A 23571-nucleotide genomic window follows, 5' to 3' on the forward strand; every position below is an offset into this window, starting at 1 on the left:
TTTCAATCAGTTTCTCACTCGCTTAAGAAAAGGTCGATATAAAATTAATTGAAGAATTACAGTTTAATAAACACAGCTTGTTAGATCGAGAACACCATGTATACGATACGAATGCATTCCATTAAATTGAATTATTGATCGTGCGCGCGATAAAAACGAAATAATAAATAAATCAGCGACTACACGATTGCATCTCCAACGATATCAATTACGATGTAAATTAAGTTGCATAAACTATGTTGTTTGCGAAGGTAAACTATTATCAATCGTCATGCATTTTTGCATTCTCATAGCGAAATCCATAGAACGTTCCTCAAGTTTTATTCTTAATTAAATTCAATATGCGTGCGTTTATCGTGCAATTTCGAAATTTTAATAAAGATAACTCTAAAAAGTTATAATTGAAGATAAGCGATCTTAATTCTATAAAATTATTTATGCGACAAAGCTTTATATATAATTCCGCCTTACTCGTATTACAATTAATATAATAATTTCGTACGCTTCTAATAATAACGATACTCCGTCATTGTTATATTATTATCGTCGTACTCGAAGAAGACAAAGTGTAGCAGAACTTACAATGCGTCGCGCCGTGCCATTAATAATTTAGCGCACGTTTTCCTGCGGAAACCAGCGCGTTCGATCGTCGACCATAGGTCAAGATGTAGCATGCGTTCGTTCTTATTACGACGGTAGAAGGTCACCCGGAGAGACGATTTAGCTCTCGATCTGTAACGAACAGCGTTATACGTCTCTCTCGGACGATTAATCCGTTCTCGAATCCGATTTGTCATTCGATCGGCATTCCGCCGTATTTTTCAGCGTCTTAGCGAGATGGACGGCGTTTAATTATGGGTTTTTTGCGTTGCATTTTACGGTGCAACGCATGTACGTGCGTGCGTGAGGTCGACTGGGCTCTCTAATAGACGAAATAATCCGTATCGATGCGTTATTACGTTTCAACGTGTGAAAGCCGGCTCTACGTGCATATATTGAACTCGTACATATGTGTCCCGCGTTGAAATAATATACTATATTGTGATATAGACATATCTCTCTATATCTCTCTTCAACAACGATATAATGCTCGGTATAATCGGGAGGGAAGTAGCGCGTGCGAATGGTCATATATATTTTCCGAGTACATCGTAGGCCCGATGAATTCGAGTCGCGAAGGGTCAATTAATTGGATCGAATGAGAAAAACGATATTCTATTTTAATCCTCGTCCGGAGAGAGAACCGACGCTTTAAATAAAAAATACTCGGTCAAAAACCGAGTGTCGCGCCTTCTTTGTGCTAATAATAATCATCGTGATTTGTTCATATTTACTCGTGTTGTTGACGTATACATTTAAATATGCGCGATTGTCAGTACAATTTTTTTTCTATTTTCGTTAATAATAACGGTAAATATTTTCCAACTGAAAAGTTGGGGTATAAAAAATTCACTTTAGTGGAAATGATTTTGAATACGAGAGATATCGAATTTGCGAATATTTTACTTTTATTATCACGCTCTATAAAACATTTACATCATATATATATTTTCAACACGCGAATGTTGATGAAATTCCGCATCTCAAAAATCTAACATAAGTGATAACTAAATCTATCTTTCGTATATATTTTATAAATAATGTGAAAATATTGAGTGTCGCGTAAGCATGAATTATCATTAATTGAGACGTACAAAAATATTGCGACAAATTAATTTCATTATTTATATTTTGTATCGTGTATATAATATTGAATCTATATTTTACTTTAAAAATTCGCAAGTATAAAGAAATTATATAAATTTGATATATTTATAAAAGGCGGGATTTTCACTTGATGCTATGACGCTTTCAGCGTCAGATGTCACATGACCAAAATTGACGAATTGGTATCTTGACTTTTGGTCACGTGATCACGTGACGCCTTTTGACGCTGCTGAAATCCAACGCCAACGTTAAACGTTATAGCGTCAAGTGAAAATCCAGCCTGAAAGATAATCAGAGGTAAATCAGAGATAAAGTAAGTTTCAAGTTCAAATTCAGTCATTAACTTTAGTTTAAAAAGAATCAGATTGAAAATATAAAACTCTTCAAGAGAAGTGAATCTCTTTGTAGCATATATAGAGTCTATTAATGTCGACGTAACCTAAACGTTTCTCAATTTTAATATTATAGATAATCGTTCCAACAATTTTCTATTGAAGAGATCGCCGAAATTACATCGTTACAGACATTCAAGAACGCATAAAGTATTTCAATAGTACCGGATTTAATTAGGTTAAATGGTTACTCAAGGTAAAAAGTACGAGAACGCATAGAAGTGAAGAGTTCGAAAAAACTCCTGGACGGTGAATAATGCACAAACGCATCGTAAGATTTTCCACACGGGTGAGTTTTCTGATAGCGCGTTTCACTCAGATCGATATCGTTTCTTTTCGCGCCACCGGTAAAGAGAGAAAAAGAGAGAGAGAGAGACACACAGAGGGTGCACTCTTAAGCCCCATTTTAGACGAATCGATTTTCAAATATTGTACGAGAGTAGGAACTCGACGTTTTAATTTCACATACGACATCGGGACCATAGATTTTTTTTTATATCGCTTTTTCTAGTTCATAATTAATCTTTCTAATTTTTATGCATTTTTTTCTTACAGTCACTCTATAAACATACGCACAAATCTAAAGAATACTAAATAAGTTATGTACTTTGATATATTTTGTTTCCGAGGAAAAAAAAAAAATGAAAATAGCTTAAACGAATTTGTTAACAATATATGTAAAATTACTGTAAATCGGAGTTGCACCTCGTGATTAGTCACCCTTTGTGACGTGTGGCATTTCTTTCTCTTATCTAGTTTATGTAAATATATCATCTTTGTCTATTATTTCTAAATATTGATAAGATATCTATGGGCCGCTCATGAGTGAAGAATTAAGTGATTAGAAAACGAAATTCCATCCTGGAGGGGGGACATCGATACTGCTAGAAAAAGAAACTTCAATTCAATTACTTATATTTTCTTGTTTAAATTTGTTCTTCAAATTACAATATATAGGTTCTACAAATAATATTTTTATACTACAGTAAAGAAGTCTTATTAAATAATTACATATATATATTATACTTTATATTTATATTTTTATTATATATGAAATGTTATTGGAGAATGAGCATGCAATGTAAATTTTTTTTTCGGTAGAGTATTATTTTCTTTCCTTAATAATATGAAAATTAATTCGTATCTCAGCCGAAGCTTACTATTATTAGAATAGAATATAAATAGCACCTAAAATAATATTATCTTTTCAACAGCTATCATCGCCGCTCGATTTTATCTCAATTTTCATTATCCGAGGAAGTTTATTTTCCCTTTCACACAATAATATTCTGTGTCTGGTCGTAACAATGGCTGTTTGTATGCGACTCGCGATATAACGTCGCTCAAAGGCAACTGATTAATTATCCGACGTCACAGTTACCCCGAATCATCACTTGTATCGATTGTTTGTCGTCCGTGACGCGATCGCCTGATCTGGAGCTATATATATTCACAAATATCAATCATATATCATATCGAAAATATATCTCGCATAAATTACGTGTAATATACTCCATCATTCATAGCGCGATAAAAAGAGATAATTGAAAAAGATAATTCCGCATTAAATACTTTATCTTTTTTTTTTTTATTTCGAGGTCATCAACCGAAGTCGATTCATAGTTGCAATATTCGATCCCCGGCCGTTCATAATGTTTCGAACAAAGAGAAATCTGTGTCTCGCGTATCTGTAAATTAGATTCGTTAATTTTTAGCGCATTTTTTTGAAGACAAGATTCGCGTATAGAGTTCTCTCTCACGAAAGAGCTCCACGTTCAATCCGTCACGACACCCCAAGACCGCAAAAGGGTTTAAACATCCCATCGAAAGGGTGTCGCGCCTATCGATCGCGTGCAACGTCCACCGTCACCCCGGTCTATCGATAATTTCCGAGGTGAAGTAGCGCACGAGGGTGTAATTCCGACCTCTAAACTCGACGATCTCGAAACGATATATTTCAGCTGGACGAAAAAAAAATAGAAGACAGAAAGAAAGAAAAAAAAGACAGAAGGCGAGACGACAGCCGGAGTTTGCGCTTCATATGTGGACGGCGCGAGTTCCAGGCAAGCTGTTTTCCAAATAGAATTCATCGGCCAGAGAGAACGGAAAAAAGTAATCCCCCTTGAAAAAGGGGTTCGTTGTGTCGCGCCGCGCATGACGCAACGTTGCCATCCCGTCACGCGCGCACCGCGCTGCACTCTGCTGCACCGCGCTGCACTGCGCAGCGCAGCATCCAGCAGCGTCGCCACGCGCATGCGTCGCGACATCGGCCGCCCGGGACGCGGAGCGATGGGCCCGATCCGATTTTCGACGCATCTCCGGACGCTGGATCCAGAATCCAGGATCGTGATTAGGCATCAGCGCGCCGACAGCTTTTAGGTTAACTTTTAAATCTTCATACACATATGTATATAATGATTCCAATCTTCCTCCTCCGAAAAATAAACGAAATTTCATCCTTTGAAGCTTCTTTGATGATATGACATAACCTTATACAGGTTTCACTTTTAACTTTTTATTTGTTAATGTCGATGTCAAATTGAAAAGCAATGCAATATGAGAGGTTATATATATGCTTACGCGATTGTATTTTTGTTATATATAATGATAGAATTATGATAAATTTTGATTGTATAGTAAAAGTAAAATGTCTTTATTTTCTCATTTCAGATGATAAAAATTTCACGCTCTTAGACGGGAAAATATTACATTTTAAAGAAGAAAATTTCGAAATTGCATACTGATAACAAATAATCGTTTCAACGAGGATTCATTTGATGAGATAATAACAGTTTTTATTGCATGAAACAGTTCTGAACGACAGCATATATATATTATCACAATGATCTTATATGCGTATAGTAAACAAAATAGTAAAAAATGCATAACCTTCATCGGGAAGGAATTTAATAATGGAAGGTAAGGAGAATATTTTGCACAAATAAATTGTCCGTAAGAAATTAAATAAAAATCTCTTCTATTGGATATAAATAAAGTCTTTCTATACGTTGTATTTTTTTATTATAGAATTTCACGATGAAGATAATGAAAATGACGTCTCAGTCACACTCGGAATTATCGAGATATCAACGTCAAGAATTGATATATAATCGCGCCTATTCACGTCGTAAAGAAGTAATCGAGAAAAATGAAACGCTAGAAATTCATTCCTGTCTGCAAACTGAAACGAAGCAATCATCGTCGAAAAGCGTCTCTTATCTCGAGGGAAGGGAGCGTCTTTCGGAAACAGTCCTGCCCTGCATCGTCCTTCCCAAGGTATCCAACATATCCTTTTGGTCTTACTCGAAGCCATCGCTAGCCGTGGCGGCGGCAACGTTGCCGATTTTCCTGGAGATTTCGTGCCACGGGGAAAGGGGAGACATGCGTGCGCGCTTGTGCTCTCGTAGTAAACACGTACAGGCAGGGGTGGCCGACCAATTAAATATGGCGACCGTGGCGGGGTGTGGCGCTTGCGCATGCGCGCGGCGAAGGGGAGCGCGACGATCGGCAAAGGGTCGCCGGAGAAGGGGAAGACGGGAATCGTGAGCGGACCAAGCGAAGGCGAGAAGGAACCGGCCGGCGAGCAGAAAGAAGCGACGAGTGCTTGGCGTACGGTTTGTGTGGTGCGCGCTACCGAGAGACCGACTCCACGGAGTGTAGTACGCGATCGAGAGAGGCGGAGGTTTGCTTAGGGAAAAAGAGTACGAGCGAGAAGTGACTGACTCGCAGGAGTAGCTCCGAATCGAGGCGAGAGAGAAGAAAGAAAGAGATAGAGACGCAGTAGCGAGAATGACGATGGCAACCGAGACGGAGAACAACGGCCCGGAGAGCAAGGAGATCAAGGACGTGAAGGAGCTGAAGGAAGCGTTGAAGGACGACGCGCCGCCAGATAACAAGCAGGAGGAGAAGGACGCGGCGAAGAAGGACGAGACGGCCGGCAAGAAGGACGATGACGCCGCCGCGGCCGGTGCGACCGCGGCGCCGGCGAAGGCCAACGTCGTGCATCATCCCGACTACGAGAAGGATGTTGTTTATCTGTATCAGTTCCCGCGGACGCCGCTGCTACCGTCTTTATCCCCGTACGGTCTCAAGGTGGAGACGTGGATGCGACTCAACGGCGTCAAATACGAGGTAAGGGTTCTCTCTTTTTTTCCTTTTTTTCTCCTTTTTTTCTTTCTCTTTCTCTTGCGGGCCAAATCGGTCCCCTCGCTTTTCCTCGCTTGCGTGTTCGTGCGTGTACACGCTGGTCTCTGCCAGCCCGGCGAGGGAGAATCGATTTTCTTTATCCTGCTCGCGTCGAGCGCTAGTCTCCGACCGTTTTGTCCCTCTCTCTTTCTCTCTCTCTCTCTCTCTCTCTCTCTCTCTCTCTTTCTCTCTTGGTTGGGCGATGCGGCTGACTCTGCGCGGCCGATCGCCTTTCGGAGTCGAGGGATATTTTCGAAATATATAGAAATACGCGAAATATATATCATACTCCGCCTTCGGAGTGTCAACGAACGGAGAGAGCAGGGATTAAATGATGCGCTATCGACTCTGCATTCGCGTGAAATGTAAAGATTATTCGCGCGATTTTTAATCGATTATATAATAATCGGAAAATTCTGTGTCCCCCCTTATGTCAACAGTTTCATTCTCGCGAATTAAACGCGAATTATCGTCTTTATATAATTATATAGTACTCGCGCGAATTGCTAGCGATTTAAATCCCCGTTCGCAATATCTCGATCGACGCGATACGGCGTCGTAATTTATATCAGCGCTTATATCAGCGATCTGCGGTTGGTCCGTATATACACAAAAAAAAATATTCCACATCGATTGATGCAATTTAAGGGTGATTTACGTCGCCGGGTTTCCCAAGACGCGCGCGGCAGAAATCAAGGTGTGGATGAAGGGGAACGTACTCTCTCGTACACGATGTTTTCGTTCCTGGCTTTCCTGGTGCAAGGCCTCCTTGTCGAGGCCTGTTTACATACACGCGCGCGTTTGTGATTATTTCTCGACCATCTCTCGGCAGGGGGAAATGGATTTCGTAAATGTATAACGCGCCTGGAACGCGCGTTACCGTACGAAGCTATTATAAGAAATCCTAACATTTATACGGTATATTTTTGTTTCGTCCCACTTAACATTACGCTTTCATTTACACACCGTATCTTCTAAAATTATCAAAATGCATAATCTTGCATAATCATACTTTACACTTTACACTTTGAAAATTAGAGCGTGCTTTAAAAAGAAATTGAACAAACTGATGTCATCGATGTACGAAGGTAAATTCGAAAGATTGTCATCTTCACTGAAATTTGTGTACGTGGTATTTTTTATGCTGCTAGTTAAACGCAAAAAAAAAGAGAAACTGTTCTTTATACACTTCCATTTCTCTCCTCGAACATGTTCCGTTCTCTCGTCGAATCGCTGCGGGATATAGCTGAAAACATTCCTCGTGATAATTTCATCGTACAACGAAAAACGTGTTTAAGTGCGCCGAGGATAATTATCGTGCTGCGACGCACAATTAAAATGCATGCATATAAAGACTGCCTTCGCGCGGATCGGCTTCAAAATGGCGGCTGTCAACTTTCGGAGCAGTACATTCGATCTAGGCGTACCCCGGTAAAGAGCAGCGAGTTTCGTGTTCGTGCGAATAAATTTATCCCCCCCGAACCGGTCAATAAAAGGACGATTATCGCGACGAAAGTGTATAACGAAACTTTTTGCGCCCAAATTATGACTGCGTAGCGAAATATGCGCATATCGAAGTTGAGAAAAAAAATACGAAGAAAATATTTGTATACACACGCATGAATGAGAATAAGTCTTTTTATCCGCGACTCTGGATTGAAGGAGAGAAGAGCAAAGCCATAAAATATCGACAGTTCATATACAGAGAGCTTTAGGAAACATACACACAAAGAGAATTTTCTCTTAGAATTTACCCTGAAAATCATGGAAATCGTGGGACAATATGGTATGGAAAGAATTTCTCTGATTAATATTTATTACAATAAAAAATATCTATCACAATAAAATATAAAATGTTTGGTTATAATTTTACTACATAGTTAATAAATTTTACTATATAGTTTAGTAAAATTAATCAAATATATTATATATTTTATTGTAATAAATATTAATCAGAGAAATTCTTTCCATACCATATTGTCCCACGATTACCATGATTTTCAGGATAAATTCTACGAGAAAATTCTCTCTGTGCACTTGTTATGCTTCTTGGAGTATCAAATTTCTTTCAGTCGTGTTTGAAAAAAAAAATTGTAAGCTATCTCTAATCTTGTGCACCGTGTTTTTATATTCCGAAGCCCTATATCTTGGTATTAAATTCAATACATTTCTCTCTGACCAGATTATATTCTATATATATATTTCTGATTATTTATCTACATCTATATCCACGAGATTTGATAATAATCGGTAACACACTTTGAGAGAGGCTCTCGTTCGTCTTTTACGGGACAATTTACGGGAATTCGACGATTTCCGAACATTTGCGGCTTATCCGCTGCCTTTGACGCGAAACGATCGGTCATTTCTTTCCGCTGCGCGATTTTATTGATATAGAAAGCGGGGCATCCCGCTTCTGAAAGACGGCAAGAAAACCATCTTAAAGTTCCGTTTTATAATCCGCGGTAATCGTTAGCCGCCCTCGTTTCGCGTTTCCTGAGAAACGAACACGAGTGACAATCGGTTCGTTAAAAAGAAAAAAAAATCGAGTTCTTTTTCCCACCATCGTCAGACAGTTGGTATATAGACCGATTTGCGATGATATCGCGGTGTATCATCCCCGGGCGAGAATTGATCGGCTCGCGAAAATCGATTGTGCTCTCTCGTAACATCGCGGACGCTTTCTCGCGCGAAAGTTGAAATTCTTCCCAAGCGTCCCGTTCTCGGCTCGCTTAATTATCGCGCGATTCATTAGAACGATATTGTGAGCGAAAATCATCGCTAATGATCGGGATAATGGCCAATTGAGAATTCGTTCGCCGGTTCGCTTTTGTATCTTCATTGTCGGCTGCTATGTAGTCGTTAGCTTAGGAGCAGCGGGTTAACGGGCTTTTCACATTTTCATTGTCAGAGGACTGCGATACGTATATTGAATGCTTCTAACTGTGTGCACGATTGACGTGACTTGAAAATTGCGTTGCAAACATATAAACAGATCTATGCTAGATTATAACAATTTGAAACGCAGAATTTTCTCCTCTTCCTTTAGCAAATTAAAAGAGCCAATTCATACGTACATATATAAAGTGTCTTATTTTGTTAGAAATTTGCCGCTCGTCTAATTTCACTCGAAGATTCCTCGGACAATCAATGCCATTTTTTAACGACTACTACTTTTTCATTTAATTATAAATGCTCTTGTAATTAACTCGAACGAAAACTTTGTTAAAGCTTGTAAGAGCGCAAACTGCGATATCAGAAAGATATTACGTAAACTTTCCGCGAAGATCCTCTGAATTCCCTCTTTCTCGTCAATTTAGCTTCATAAACTATAATACTGCGCCATTAAAGAAAAATACATTTCGAATTGCTCGGGGAGCTCGAGTATAAATTTTCCGTAAGTTAAAACTTCGCTGGTAGAAAATTCCGCTGGCGATCTCTAGCCTGGTTATCGACCCTCGTGACACATTTGTCTTCCTTCTACATTGTCTACTCTTGCCTACCCCCGCGAGTCGTTACCCCGACATCTGTTGAACATAACGCTTCGGAAGGGAGCGGCCGATGTAGCCGTTCAAGGCTCCGCTAAACAGAGGAATGCCTTTCATTACCCGAGTCTGGCTTCCTAACGAACTTGTAAAAGGAATCTTCAAAGAAGCTCGCTCTCTCTTTTTCTCAATAATCTAATCTAATTCTATCAGTTATATTGAATTATATGTTGAAGAGAGAAAACTCAGTAATCAGTATCAATATGTTTTTGTACATGCTTACTTGTTAATCTAAAAATATCGTCGTATCTAATTTCGACATGGAAATTCTTTCAGTGCTAAAGCGTGTTTAATAGATTATCATCATTAATTCTGACTTCCAGACGTATCAGAGTCGTATATATGCTATGAATAAATATGAAACAGGCATAAAGTTTGCGTCGATATTGAAAGCTATTAATCATTTCAGAATGAGAAGAGAAATAATTATACAATTTTTTTTTTGTAGTTATGAAATCTTTTGAAAGACACAATCAGATGCACTGTTTTAAGATTTATCTGTAGCAATTTTTCAATTTCTTTTCTTATCACTGACAATTGAGCGGCAAACTTCTTTCATTTCTATTAAATTAAGCTTTTATTTCAAGTAAAAAACAAAGTTTTATTATCGATTCACAGAGCCTTGAAGCGTCATATAAATTTTTAATTTGCAATTACTTATAATTTCGAAACTACTTATCTCGATATTGGAAAATGTTTTTTTTTTTTTTAGCATTTGCTTGAAAATATATCAAGCATGTTCTTTTTATACAATTTACTCGACATGTATTTAGTACCCAAGCCGTACCATAATTCCTCGCGTTAGTTATTCATTTCGTTCCCCTATTAGCTGCGTCATAAATATAGCATAACACCAAGAGACGATAACTGTCTTGCTGTAGCATCGTGTGTCATGAGATGTCGTCTGTCCCCTTTCTCTCTCCACTCCTTCCCCCATATATTTTCCCAATGAATATTAGCCATTCCGACCGCGAAAGGACAGAATTGGGAGAAAAGAGGTCACAGGTAATACGGAGGAAGTTCCTATTGAACTAATCATTATCAGGATAGCTACAAATAACGAGTGCGGAATGATCGAGATCAATTGATCGAGTCGGCTAACTTCGAACATGCTAACAGACCACCGGGAACTCTCACACATAGTTTCGAAACGCAGACACGTCATGTTCGAGAAATTCTTCTTCAATTCCTTTTCTATTTTTCATTAACACCTTTGAAGTAGGACACCGCGATATCATTCCACGGTCTGGAGATAGCACGAAAAACCGTCCTATATCCGGACAGACGCGCTTTCTTCCACCTCCAAGTCGCGGAACGACCTTATTTTATTATCCCAGTTTCCGAATTTAACTCTTCCCGAATATAAAACAACCTTGCGCGAACTGTATCTCAGATAAACTTGGAGAGGCCCACTTTTAACGCGATATCTATAATATAATTAAATGCCGAAAATAAGAAATTATCGAATTAAATTGATTGGAATGTGTTTACACAATTTCGAGATATCGCTTCTTTAATTTTCTGAACGTACAGCATACACGAAAATGCTTTTCTCCTTAATGAAGCTACCGCTTAAACGAATCTTTGTATGAGGTATATCTTGATATGAAGAGAAAAGTAAAACTCTTGAGACTTTCGTCGAGACATCGCTAAAATGTGTGTTACCGTCATTCGAAGAATGCGGCTTCGTCCGCTTTTTCCAACTTTGCAGAACCAATCAACAAAATTGCGCGAACGTCGAATTCTTTCGTTTCCGCATTCTTGCTTAAAGTAACGCTCGATATCCGATTTCAATGGCGTGGAATAGATTAGATATTAGATCGCTGAATCTCCATTAACCTGGTATCCCTCGCACAAGAAATCAAATGTTCAAATGTAAATGCTGCATAATTAAATGCTAATCTCTTTGTGAATTTATTATTCCAACAACAAATTAATATTACAGACAAACATTCCCACATCTTTATAAATAATTTATTAATTGCTTCTAAATAAAAATAAATATATACCAAAAATAATTACGAATTAATTGTTGGAAAATATTGTATACGAATAGATTTCACCAATATTAAATTTTTATAGTTTCAACATAAATACTACAGCTGTAACAGTAAAGTGTGCTTAAAAATAAGAAATTGATAACAATTAAAAAATAATAATTAACAATAATTTACTGTCAAATTGTTTCTCCAATTAATCATATATATTACATTTCGATTAATCCATTTCTAAATTTAATATTTGCGAAGTAAGTTTCAATTATTTTTTTTCCAAATAATGAAAAGTCATGAAAATAGACGAGTAATTAATTTTACAAGTAACAAACAATAAACTAATAAAATTAAAAATTCCCCCTTTTCCCGTGATCGCTTCGTCAATCACCCGATGCCTCCGCGAGATTCCTTTTCCTCTTATTTCTGTTCTTTGTTCCTCCTTTATGACACTCACACGCCACTTACTAGTGAAAACACGGTTAATTATGATCGCGTCCGCACTAATCAGCGCAACACGACGATCGCGCGGCACTTTGTACGACATTCCCAACATTGATATTGCATACTTTAATTTATGTTGTAACAGGGGAACGTGAAAGAAATCACGTTCAAAAGCTGAGATCCGCTCGGCACTGAAAAATAGCGCGGCCGAATTCACACAATGCTATATCTCTGTTCACAATAATGCATTTTACGACGATTTTACTATCTCTTATTATAACACAAGTATATATAAATAAATATACAGCGAAATTAAAGATAAATATGATCACAGAATACAAGCATCGAAAATTTATACGCGGTTAAAAAGAATATTAAGTATATACGAAGTTTTCAACGATGACTGTTGTTATTAATTAAGACTGATCAAATTTTTGTATTGGCGAATATTTTGTTAATGACTGAGAATTTCGAAAATTAATATCGGCAACTTTAGTATCGGCGACACTGCATGAGTTATTGGAACGCAATAATTGTGAAAATTAATTAACCGCGTGGATTGATAATTGTTAATTGTAATAATCGTGGGGAATCGCATTTGACAATGAGATCATCTATTATTCACAACTCACACATACACACACACACACACATATGAAATCTATTATTGATATACATATCTCTGCCTCGCCTAGTGTTTATACTTTGAAATATAATACAAGCGCCGAATTTCACGTGATATGTTACGCTAGTGTTTACACACCGCGTTACTTTTTTATCATTCATTCTCGCGACGACACTCGAGCGAAAAGGATTATGAGACGCTCCGTATTACCGTCGTATTATTTTTCGAATTTACGATACGCGATTGAGAAGTATTAAATTATAGAATTTTCAGTAACGCCTGTTTTTATTAATTAAACGCTCATCAAATTTTGTACTCGCGATGTTTCGTTAATGATCGAGGAGTTCAAAATATGATATCGGCAACTTTATTATGCAACATTACCTGAGCTAATAGCTAATTGGAACGCAATATTTGTGAACATTCGAATTGATAATTGCTAATTGTAATAAATCGTAGCGAATAATCGCGTTTGAAAAATCGCGTTATTTACATACACATATATTATATACATATAATCTCAAGATTTTATATTATATAAATATATTATATATATATTATTATTATATATGTATATAATATAAAACTTATGTAATATAAAATTTCTCTATATCATTTATCTTCTATATATTATTCACACAATCACACACACATACATATACATAATCTTTTATTTATCTCCTTCGTAGTGGTTATACTTGAAGAGATACTACGAGAGCCCCGAATTTGGCGAGGTATGCTGCCGCTATTGTTTACGCTCCGTTACCCTGTTATCATTCTCGCGACGACACTCGAACGGGACGGTAACGGTATGAGGGGCTCCATATTATCGTCGTACTATCTCTTGAGAATAGCACATTTGCGACATACAATTATACATATAAGGTTTGTTCTTTTTAGTGCTTTTTAGCTGATGAACTAGTGCAATAAGTTAGAGTGAAACAAAATATATTTGTCTCGCTTTAACTTATTGCACCAGTGTGCACTAGTGCACCAGTGGTGCAGCTAAAAAGAACAAACCTATATATTCGCGAACGACAGAGATAGCATTATTAGCCTGAATTTGGCTGCGCGTTCTTTCGGTATCGAACGAGATTCGTCTCGCCATAACCTTCGCATTCCTCTGTGGCAATATGAAATAAAGTTTGCGATTAATATTCAGAGTGTCGCAAAGCGTCATCGTGTTGTGCTGATTAGTGCGATCGTAATTGACTATGTTTTCGCGAGTGAATGTGTTTGAGTGTCATAAAGGAGCAGCAAAGGACACACAAGCGAGGAGGAGAGGGAAACTCGAAGAGAGGCATCGCTCGACGACGACGTCGATAGCATCCACAACGTGAGTAATTTATAATATTTCGTTAATTTATTTATAAAGTTAATCGCTCGCTTATCTTCGCGGCAGCGAAGACACTTTGACAAATAATGGAAAATTCGATAAATAAAATCGATTTTCGACGTGATCAACTTTCACTCTTTACGAGAAATTAATGCAAATTCAAGTTTTATGAGAGAAGAGGAATTAAAAAAAAAAACTCGTATCTATATAAGAGGTGGTGGGAGGTTGGAAACGAGGTCAAAGGATCGATTTCGTGTAATCGGCGCGTAAGAAGAAAATAATTTTCCATATGACGTATAGCTCGCGAACACTTACGGGTTAATACCGCATTACGGTGTAGAAACAATTGGCAAATTATTAAGTGCCGCATCCGCCCGTTAATCCTCTCGGAGTGTTCACACGTGTTTTGCACCCGTCTCTGTCACGGGGTTCCCATCACCAGCGTCGCCCGACAAACGCATAGGAACGGGTGGACGAAGCAGTTTTCAACCGACCGATTAGATTTTGCTGCATACGCATCTCGACTGTAACGAGAGTAAAATACGGTAAGATAGCGCGCTCTTTAACAGCACTTTAACTTTGTTAATAGCTTATTCTTTCGAGGTAGTCGGAAAATCAAAATTTCTTTATATTCAATACGCAGTTAAGGATGAAATATTATATACATTTTTTTTTTTATACAAGTTATGTATAACATGGAAGACATTTTCTTTTTCTATCAACTCTCTCTTATATTTCAATTTTTATATTTGTACACAGAGAGAATTTTCTCTTAGAATTTACCCTGAAAATTATGGTAATCGTGGGACAATATGGTATGGAAGGAATTTTATGAGAATTTCTCCGATTAATATTTATCACAATAAAAATAATAATATCTATCACAATAAAATATAAAATACAGATGTTTGATTAATTTTACCACGCAGTTTAGTAAAATTAATCAAACATGTTTTATATTTTTATTGTGATAAATATTAATCAGAGAAATTCTCATAAAATTCTTTCCACACCATATTACCATAATTTTCAGGGTAAATTCTAAGGGAAAATTATCTCCGTGTACGACACCAAAAAGTCACCTTACATTGCTTAAATAATATATAATTGGAAAGTTGTACAATTTTCGAACATTTTATATATCATCGCGAATTCAAGAAAACTGCATGTTGAGATTTCCGCTTGGTTCATCCTGGTTTATCGCAGAGGGAAGGGCGGGGCGGCGTAAGAGATGGCTCTTGGAGCCGCTGTACTCGGTACAGCTGCACGCATCTTTGACCTTCGATTGCATAGGCGTGGATATCTTCGTGGTTCACGCTCGGAAGAAAGTTTTTAGACGGTCAAAATGGGCGTTTCAATAAATATTTATCTATCGGACCTATCGATATCTCACACACACATTTAATCCAATTAAATTACATTTTAATTCTTTTTCGTAATTATTTAGAAGGAAAAATTGTAAGTTATCCCATACTCTGTTCTTCCAAAATATTAACTTGTCGAAATTTATTATTTAATTTAAATATTATTCGATGCTCCAAATATCATATACGAATCTTAATATCGCATCTTAAATCTCGCAACTCAGATAGCGAATCGGTTTCAAGTGATCAAGTTTCGATCGTTTCCTGGGTAGATTTCACGATATCCACAGGCGTTATATGCTAAACCGCGAAGGAATCCTCCGATAAAAGTGGGACCAATAAGAAGCGCATACCACAGCGCTTAGTTTTCTCTACAATTATAAGCGACTGCACATCGCGTTGGGATTACTTTCGAAGGGTATACTGCATGTAAAGTACATAATCAACACGATCGAGTTATGGTACGGGCTGGGTCGCTCGCAACTTAACGAGCCGTGAAATTAGCTGAGTCATAGGATTTAAACAGCATTCTACGGGAGAAAAAACAAAGTGCCCCCTCCTCACCCTCGGTTAAGTTGGAAGAAGCCGCCGACGATATTTTTCCCACCGTCTCTCGTTCGTTTCCTCCTCTCTTATCGAAGATTTTTCCTCCTGCCGATTATGAACCAAACGATTAACCGTTACGGAACGGTATTGTTCGTACTTGGAGAGAAGATGCGAATTATGTAAAAAAACGTTATTAGAATATTTAAAAAATGATGTATGTGTACACGGGGAACGTTAAGTTTACTTTTCGAGAGAAGATGAAGGAAAGTGCGCCGCGGATGAAAGACGGAAGATAAGTTCTTCTTGAATGAAAAAGTCAGACAAAAAAAGATGCAGCCGTTTCGTAGCCCATTTACGATGTTACGATAATGTTTATGCGAGAAACGAAAATTATTATTAATCGGTGGACAAGTTTCCGCCACTATTTCTGGAGCACGAAGTATATTTGTACGGGATGTCCTCGATTTACTCACTCTCCTTTCAGCCACAAATGCTAACAGATGATACACGTTTCAACTCAACTATACGCTATCTTAATAAAGATTTAAGTTTTAATTGAAGTTTTAATTATACTTAACGTTATAAATATTAATTATATCGCGATCAATATTAATTTCATTACATTTTTATTGATAAAGAATATATTTTACTTTTATCGAAAAGAGAATGCTTGAAATAACATCGCGTATCTCATTGATGAAAAAAAAAATATACTACTCCTTTATATAAGCGTCGTATTTTTCTCTTAGAAAACATCGACTTATATTTATCGATTAAAGGAACATCCGGTAGGTTTAGGGCAATCTGCGTATTTATTTTCTTTCGACGGAGAGGGAAAAAAATGCGGATAGCACGCAGTATAGATATGCATTCCGACTACGCCACTGGCATAACCTGTTTTAAGGTATATACGTAGTCGGATAACGGCGTTGATCGTGATTATCGTCCGGTGTCTTCGGAGAGGCTTTCGAAAGGCAACGAAAATACAATGTCAAACGAGCGGAAAGTGGCGGAAGAAGAAGCGGAGGGGGAGGAGGGGACGCATCGCGCTCCTCTCTAGTCGCGCGTATACGTTTCCGGCGATTTAAAGACCGCGACCTGCCTCAACCGTAAAGTAGGTGCATATTTTCCTCACCTCACCTGCCGTGCCTCCTCTCTCGGCCAAGTAGCCGAGTGCATATGTACCTAACTACGGCGCGTATATGTACGCGTGCGCGTGCGCTCGCGAGTTCGTGCGCACGGCGCATGGCCATCATCGGCAAACATCTATCGCTAATCCGATACGTACTATGTACATACAGGTATAGAGATAGGTAGGTAGGTAGATGAAAGTTTGCAAATAAAGTTTCACGTCGCGCGACGACGAGGAATCCGCGATCGATGTCACGTCAAACATCTCACGACGCGCTAATTTTTGCAGAACGACGCGACGGGGCGTTTCACTTAAAATCGCGACCTTAATTTTAATGGATGGAATTTACAGAAATGCGCCAAGTCGCGATTTTGTCTCTTGCGAGAGAGAGCGGAAGGCTGTCATCATTTACTTATACGTGTAGCTTTCTAGCTTTCGACATTACACGGGAAAAAATTTAGCTAAAGACTTATGATAAAACAAAGATACGTACATGGAAACTATCACAGCTAAATTTTTTATTAATGTCATTTTCATAAATCTCAAGTTGGTTATTTTGAAGCAAAGTTGACGAAGACACTTGAGGGATAGATTAGTTGAAGATTATAATTTTTTTTAGGTTGTTTTTTAAACTTTTGCTAAGAAAGATTTTTTTTTTAATGATTATTAAAATTAAAGTGACTCGTCCTGGTGCACTTTTTGACTAGAGAGAATCACTCTTTTATAATTCCTTCCTTTTCATCTTAAGCGTATTTTCAACTTTAGAATCTTACGATTGGAATGTGCGAGCATTCTTATTATGAATCAAGTTATAATCAATGTATTTTTTTATCTAAATGTCTTATTATCGCATACCATACCTCGAATGCCGTTATTAATAGCATGCATATTTTAAAGCTTCAGCTTGATCGAGTCATGATTATAAAAAATTAATTATTATTTTCTTTGTAAGTCAAGTCAAGTTTTGATTGATTGACGAAGTGTTTTGTAACGATCTCTTATCAACATACCGAGACGATGAAACTATAACTCTGATATATTTTATTTTCTGTTTTCGTTGATATTTACATTTAGAAGTTTAAATTATCCGCTGAAGCTTTACAAAAATGAAATAGATGACTGTATTATTAATATAACTAAATACGATTAAATCATTTCCCAATATATTAATTTCTAAACCGTGGATATTAGTGGAAAGAACGAAGACAGAAAATTATCTTATTTATTTGCTCTACAGATTTTTCAAATTCCTTACAAATAAAAGACAGATGATTCATTCTCAATCTAATCGTGTCATATCTAAACAGCTTTAAAGCGTTAGTCGATTAGCGATGCACTTAGGATATTTGGTAATAAATAAATAAAATTTTCTATCCACGTGATAATATTCTTTATTTGAAATAAAGGAAATTTTAGGAAATTTCGTTGTAAAACTATGACTAAACAAACTTTTTACTTTTCAATAAAAGCTTTTACTTTTTATCTTTCACTAAATAATCCTTAATAAAATACTCATTTTAAGATGAGAGAAGGGGCACAATTGCACAAATCAATTAGCATCAATTTAACATGAAAATTTCAAAAGTTATGAAAGAAAAAACATACGTGCGAATAAATGTTCGGAGAGAAAGATTATTTCAACGAATGCAAGTTCGCGCTTATTATCGAGCACCCCATATTACATTCGCTATAAGAATGTCATATCGCGTTTGTTATTCGAGCGCGTGCCAAAGGCCGCTTTACGTCAATAATAATTCGCCGTCTCGCGAGAGCTCGACCGATTGAAGATCGGTATTCGTAAAGCGTTTCTCCCGCGACAGGACGCGACGACGACAAAGAGGAATGTATATAAGGCCGATCACACGAACGAAAGGGCGGTGGCGGTCGCGATGCGGCTTACGCGATGCTCCTTTATATAGCGATGCGATGCGCGAGAGCGTGTCGCAAGATGGACAGCGCTGTGGAACGCCATGCCATAACGTTGAAACGTACGAGAATAATGCGATGCGGGAATATTGACGAGCTGCCGATGTGCTCGGGTAGAAAACAATTTTCCACGCGCACAACTGCGGAATTACTTTTCGCGCTTTGCTTCCCTCCCGCCTCTCGCGTCCTCTCGCTCTATCTCTCTCTCTCTCTCTCTCAGAGTTATGCATTCGCCGCTATGCATACTGCATACCACAGACCGCCGGATGATTTATGCTCCTTGCCGACCTGATTAATTTTTACGGAGCGAGAGAACAGCATCTACATTCCTAAACTCCGTACTCGGTATTTATATCGATATTTATGACGTTTATCATTTGCATTTATACGTACATACATATGCTGAAAATGTGCTCTGCTCTGATTTTTCACACCCGTTTTTTAATATTGTTTTTGTGACAAATGTGATTTTGCCGATATCTTTTTTTTCCGCGCGAGATTATTTTACTTCAGAAGGCGCGGTTGATGTTAAATGTGACGATAAGCATCACTTGATTAACAAGATCGGTAAACACTGCTATTATATACACAGCATACAATATAGTGAGTATGCAAATAAAGATTAAAAATATATTCCGTAAAATAAGTACAACAGAGAGAGAGAGAGAGAGAGAGAGATAATATTCTGAATATTCTCATAAATTTACATATTTTATTCTCATCAAATGTAACGATTAAAAAAAACAAGAGCGTGTAAATAAAATACGTTAATAAAATAAAGATTATTCGTAGTCTTCGATTTGAATAAATTAACAGAAAAATGCGCAATTTATGTACGCAAGGTAAAGAATAAATAATCTCCCTTATACTTCATGCAAGAGATACGGATAAAATTTACGAGAACTTCAACTTACATTAACTTTTGCTTTCATTCTCTCAATTGAAAAATTAACAAAGTAGCTTGAATCTATTTTGTCAATTTGTGCTTTTATTTTTAGATCGGTTTATTTGTCAGTTGTGGTCAGCGGTGCAATCGATGGCGCCAGTTGATAAAAATTTGTTCCAATGATAAATTCTTGCATTCCGCCGCCGAGTCAAGCTTGACTAATCAGTCCCGGTTGACGCGTGATGACATCTCGTAATGCATAGCTAATAATGTTTGTCGTAAATTAAGCGATTTCAAAGGATGTATATGTGTATGCGTTACGATTAAGCGACGCGTACGAGCAGCACAAGTTTTTATCGCACCCCCCCGACACGATCGGTCGCTCGGCGCAATTATTCATGAACTGAATGACTCACCGGAATGGTATATCCTGGAATTGAGTCTTATAGTTACCGGCGCGAGAGAATCATTGCAACGTACTATCATATATACGCTGGAATTTTGCTCGGAATGTCGGTTTAGATAATTTTTCGAGGACTTTATGATTAGCACGTGTCGTTGCGAAAGCGAGAACGAGTTAATCGCGAGTAGGTAGTCTCCTTCTGGAGGTAAAGTCGCGGAGATTTAATCATTCTCGTGAATTGTTCCAAACGAATATCTATATTTTTTTCTCCCACCCTCCTCCCCTTCTATATATATATAATTGTAATTTAAGTAAAGAGACAGAGCTATACTATATTTTAATATATTTTTCATATATTAATTATGAGCCTGATATTTTATGCTAAATTCAAGATGTATCTAATATATCAACAGGGTAGTTAAATTAATCGACCACACTAGCCAATGAATTTGTCTAAGTTATTACTTTATCGACCATATGGTTGTGGTCTTTATAAAGTATAACTGTAATTAATAATTTCAAGTTATACTTTATAAAGACCACAACCATATGGTCGATAAAGTAATAACTTAGACAAATTCATTGGCTAGTGTGGTCGATTAATTTAACTACCCTGTTGATTAATTTACTAGCGATATAAAAATAAAAAACATATTTATCTAATATATGTTTTATATATTACATATACATTGACAATGAGAGAATTTTCTCTTAGAATTTACCCTGAAAATCATGGTAATCGTGGGGGACAATAAAGTATAAGAATTTTATGAGAGTTTCTCTGATTAATCACAATAAAATATAAAACATTTTTAATTAATTTTACTAAACTGCATAGAAAATTAATCAAACATATTTATTGTAATAGATATTATTATTTTTATTGTGATAAATATTAATCAGAAAAATTCTCATAAAATTCTTTCCATTGTCCCACGATTACCATGATTTTCAGGGTAAATTCTAAAAGAAAATTCTCCGCGTGTAGCTATTATATATACATATATATTGAAGTATTACATTATTAAAACGAGCATGTTGTGAATGTTTGAGAATGTATCAGCAGGGTTTATCTAGCGTTTCAACACGAAATACCGTACTACGTCATCTGTTACTAAATTGATTAATATACAATAACGACATATGTAATTTTTCATGTTTCATGCCGTTTAGTGCGAAATCGTCACATTTAACGCAACCTCGCGATTATTTGCCGTTTGACGTGTTAAAAATTCTCATTCACGCGCTTCTCTCTTAAATATGCAGTATACCCGCGAATATATACACTAATTACGTCGCTCTCGCGACATGCGTCCGTATAATCTTGTCTGCAATTTGCGTAACGCGACCCTCTTCCCGATATTATCGATCCCGTTATATTACCTGCGGTAAGGCGAACCTGAGAGTTTCGCTCAATATATATTTCAGGTGCACAAAAGTCTCCACACCTCGCGCATCATTACCTTACGAAGTACTTTTTCGACTAATTATTTTCCCCAAAGTAGTTATGTCATCGTCATAAACAAACGTACGATACGACGTGGTTGTAAATTCATTCGAGCGATCCTTTCCAAAGGCGAGATGAGATTTGTTATCCTGTCCGCCCCTATCGTCTTCGTTTATCTCAATCAATCGTCACCCATTTTTTTTTCAAACGTTACGTGAGCGAGGACAGAACTATCGGCGCTTTGTTTAGAGGAACGATTTCAAAGAGAAATTTATCGCTCCGCGATAAAGCGAACCTGCGATAAAGCCTCTGTCCCTTGGGTGGTCTTGGTTTTCCTCTTGTGAAGTCGTTCGTTCCACGGATTTCAAGATGCGCACTTTCTGTGCCATCTCGAAGAGATATTACGATATTAAAGAAGAATTTCTGAGAATTCTTAGAGAAGGTATAACTGGAAGCGCGATCGATTTTCCATGAATGTGACTTAAAATATCACATTGGATCTTCAACATTGCATTTTTCTACGTATTTATATATACAGATATCAACGATTATATAGTATCTGCAGCTTCTATCGAGAATTTTATTCTCACTCTTATCGAATCCGAGAAATCTGAATAAAGTTAGAATTTAGGTTACTGTCTTATGTATGAATTCTTATGTTTTTTTTAATGCCCGCGATATGATTTTTAAATTAGTCTGATGAAATGGGGAATTCTCTTATTGACACACTGTCTATTTATCTCCATTGCCATTGTTTTAAACTCGCGTGAGTCTAAAGACGCAGTAAGAATTTGTGAGCGATAGTTCATGTAAATTATGTGTGTACGGGGTATATATACACACACCTATATACACGAACAATATATACATTGTCTTTTAACATATTAACTGCGCATGAAGTAGACGTATCTGCATCGTGCAGTTCAGTAAAGCAAAGAACGAAGAATACTAAATGCGTAATAGTAGAATATTCTATCTCTAACTTGTGTTTGGGCATTCCTTGATAACGAAAATGTGGTCCAAAATTATCCTATCTCTCTTCTTCTCGATAATGTTCATGTACATTGATATTTTTGTTAATATGTAATCGATATTCTGTAACGCGAGCTCCTGCGGTTTCGGACCGCCGTTATTGTCATGGATAAATTAATCACGACCGAGAAACACGGAGCTATATCGTACAAAGTAAGCGTTGTCCCAAGCGTAACGAACGTAATCGAATAATTCTCATTAAGTACCCCCCGCCTCTTCTCCCCTTAATCTATATTAATAATATTGAAATTTCTGTACAGGACCCGTCTCGCCATATTTCGCTATTAACATTAATTTAATAAGTGCAATTTAATAAATTGTTTATTAATAGAAGAGAATTTCCAATTTAAAGTTAGATACTTTTAGCGAACTTTAGCGAACATTTTAATAGAATGGATTTACCTTTTTTTTTTTATTCAATTTCTAAGATTCTTTATCTTGGCAATTAAATTTTAAATTAGATTTTTTTTAAGTAAAATATGTTTAAATTAATCGGAAAGAAATAATGTTTCCGTTGTTAAAAATTTAATTTACATTTTTAAACATGTATTAAATATCTTTAATAAATATCTGTAATTAAACTATATTTTTCAATTTTTTTTAAGAAATA

At 37.0% G+C, this 23571-nt stretch overlaps 1 protein-coding gene across 2 annotated transcripts in view; it reads left to right on the top strand.

Annotated features, from left to right (window-relative positions):
* Window positions 1–5602: 5602 nt before the first annotated feature.
* Fax (failed axon connections) overlaps window positions 5603–23571 on the top strand; it is a 32195-nt gene continuing 14226 nt past the window's right edge. The window contains exon 1 of one of the 2 annotated variants that reach the window (XM_083040251.1): window positions 5603–6230. In XM_083040251.1, coding sequence (XP_082896377.1) covers window positions 5889–6230 — 342 coding nt within the window. In that variant the 5' untranslated portion in view covers window positions 5603–5888. The remainder of the gene's footprint in view (window positions 6231–23571) is intronic. The other variant, XM_083040252.1, reaches the window with a different exon arrangement.

This window comes from Prenolepis imparis, unplaced genomic scaffold (assembly GCF_030444845.1).
Source record: "Prenolepis imparis isolate NDT839.2.m4 unplaced genomic scaffold, iyPreImpa1.0 SCAF_6, whole genome shotgun sequence".
Lineage (NCBI taxonomy): Eukaryota > Metazoa > Arthropoda > Insecta > Hymenoptera > Formicidae > Prenolepis > Prenolepis imparis.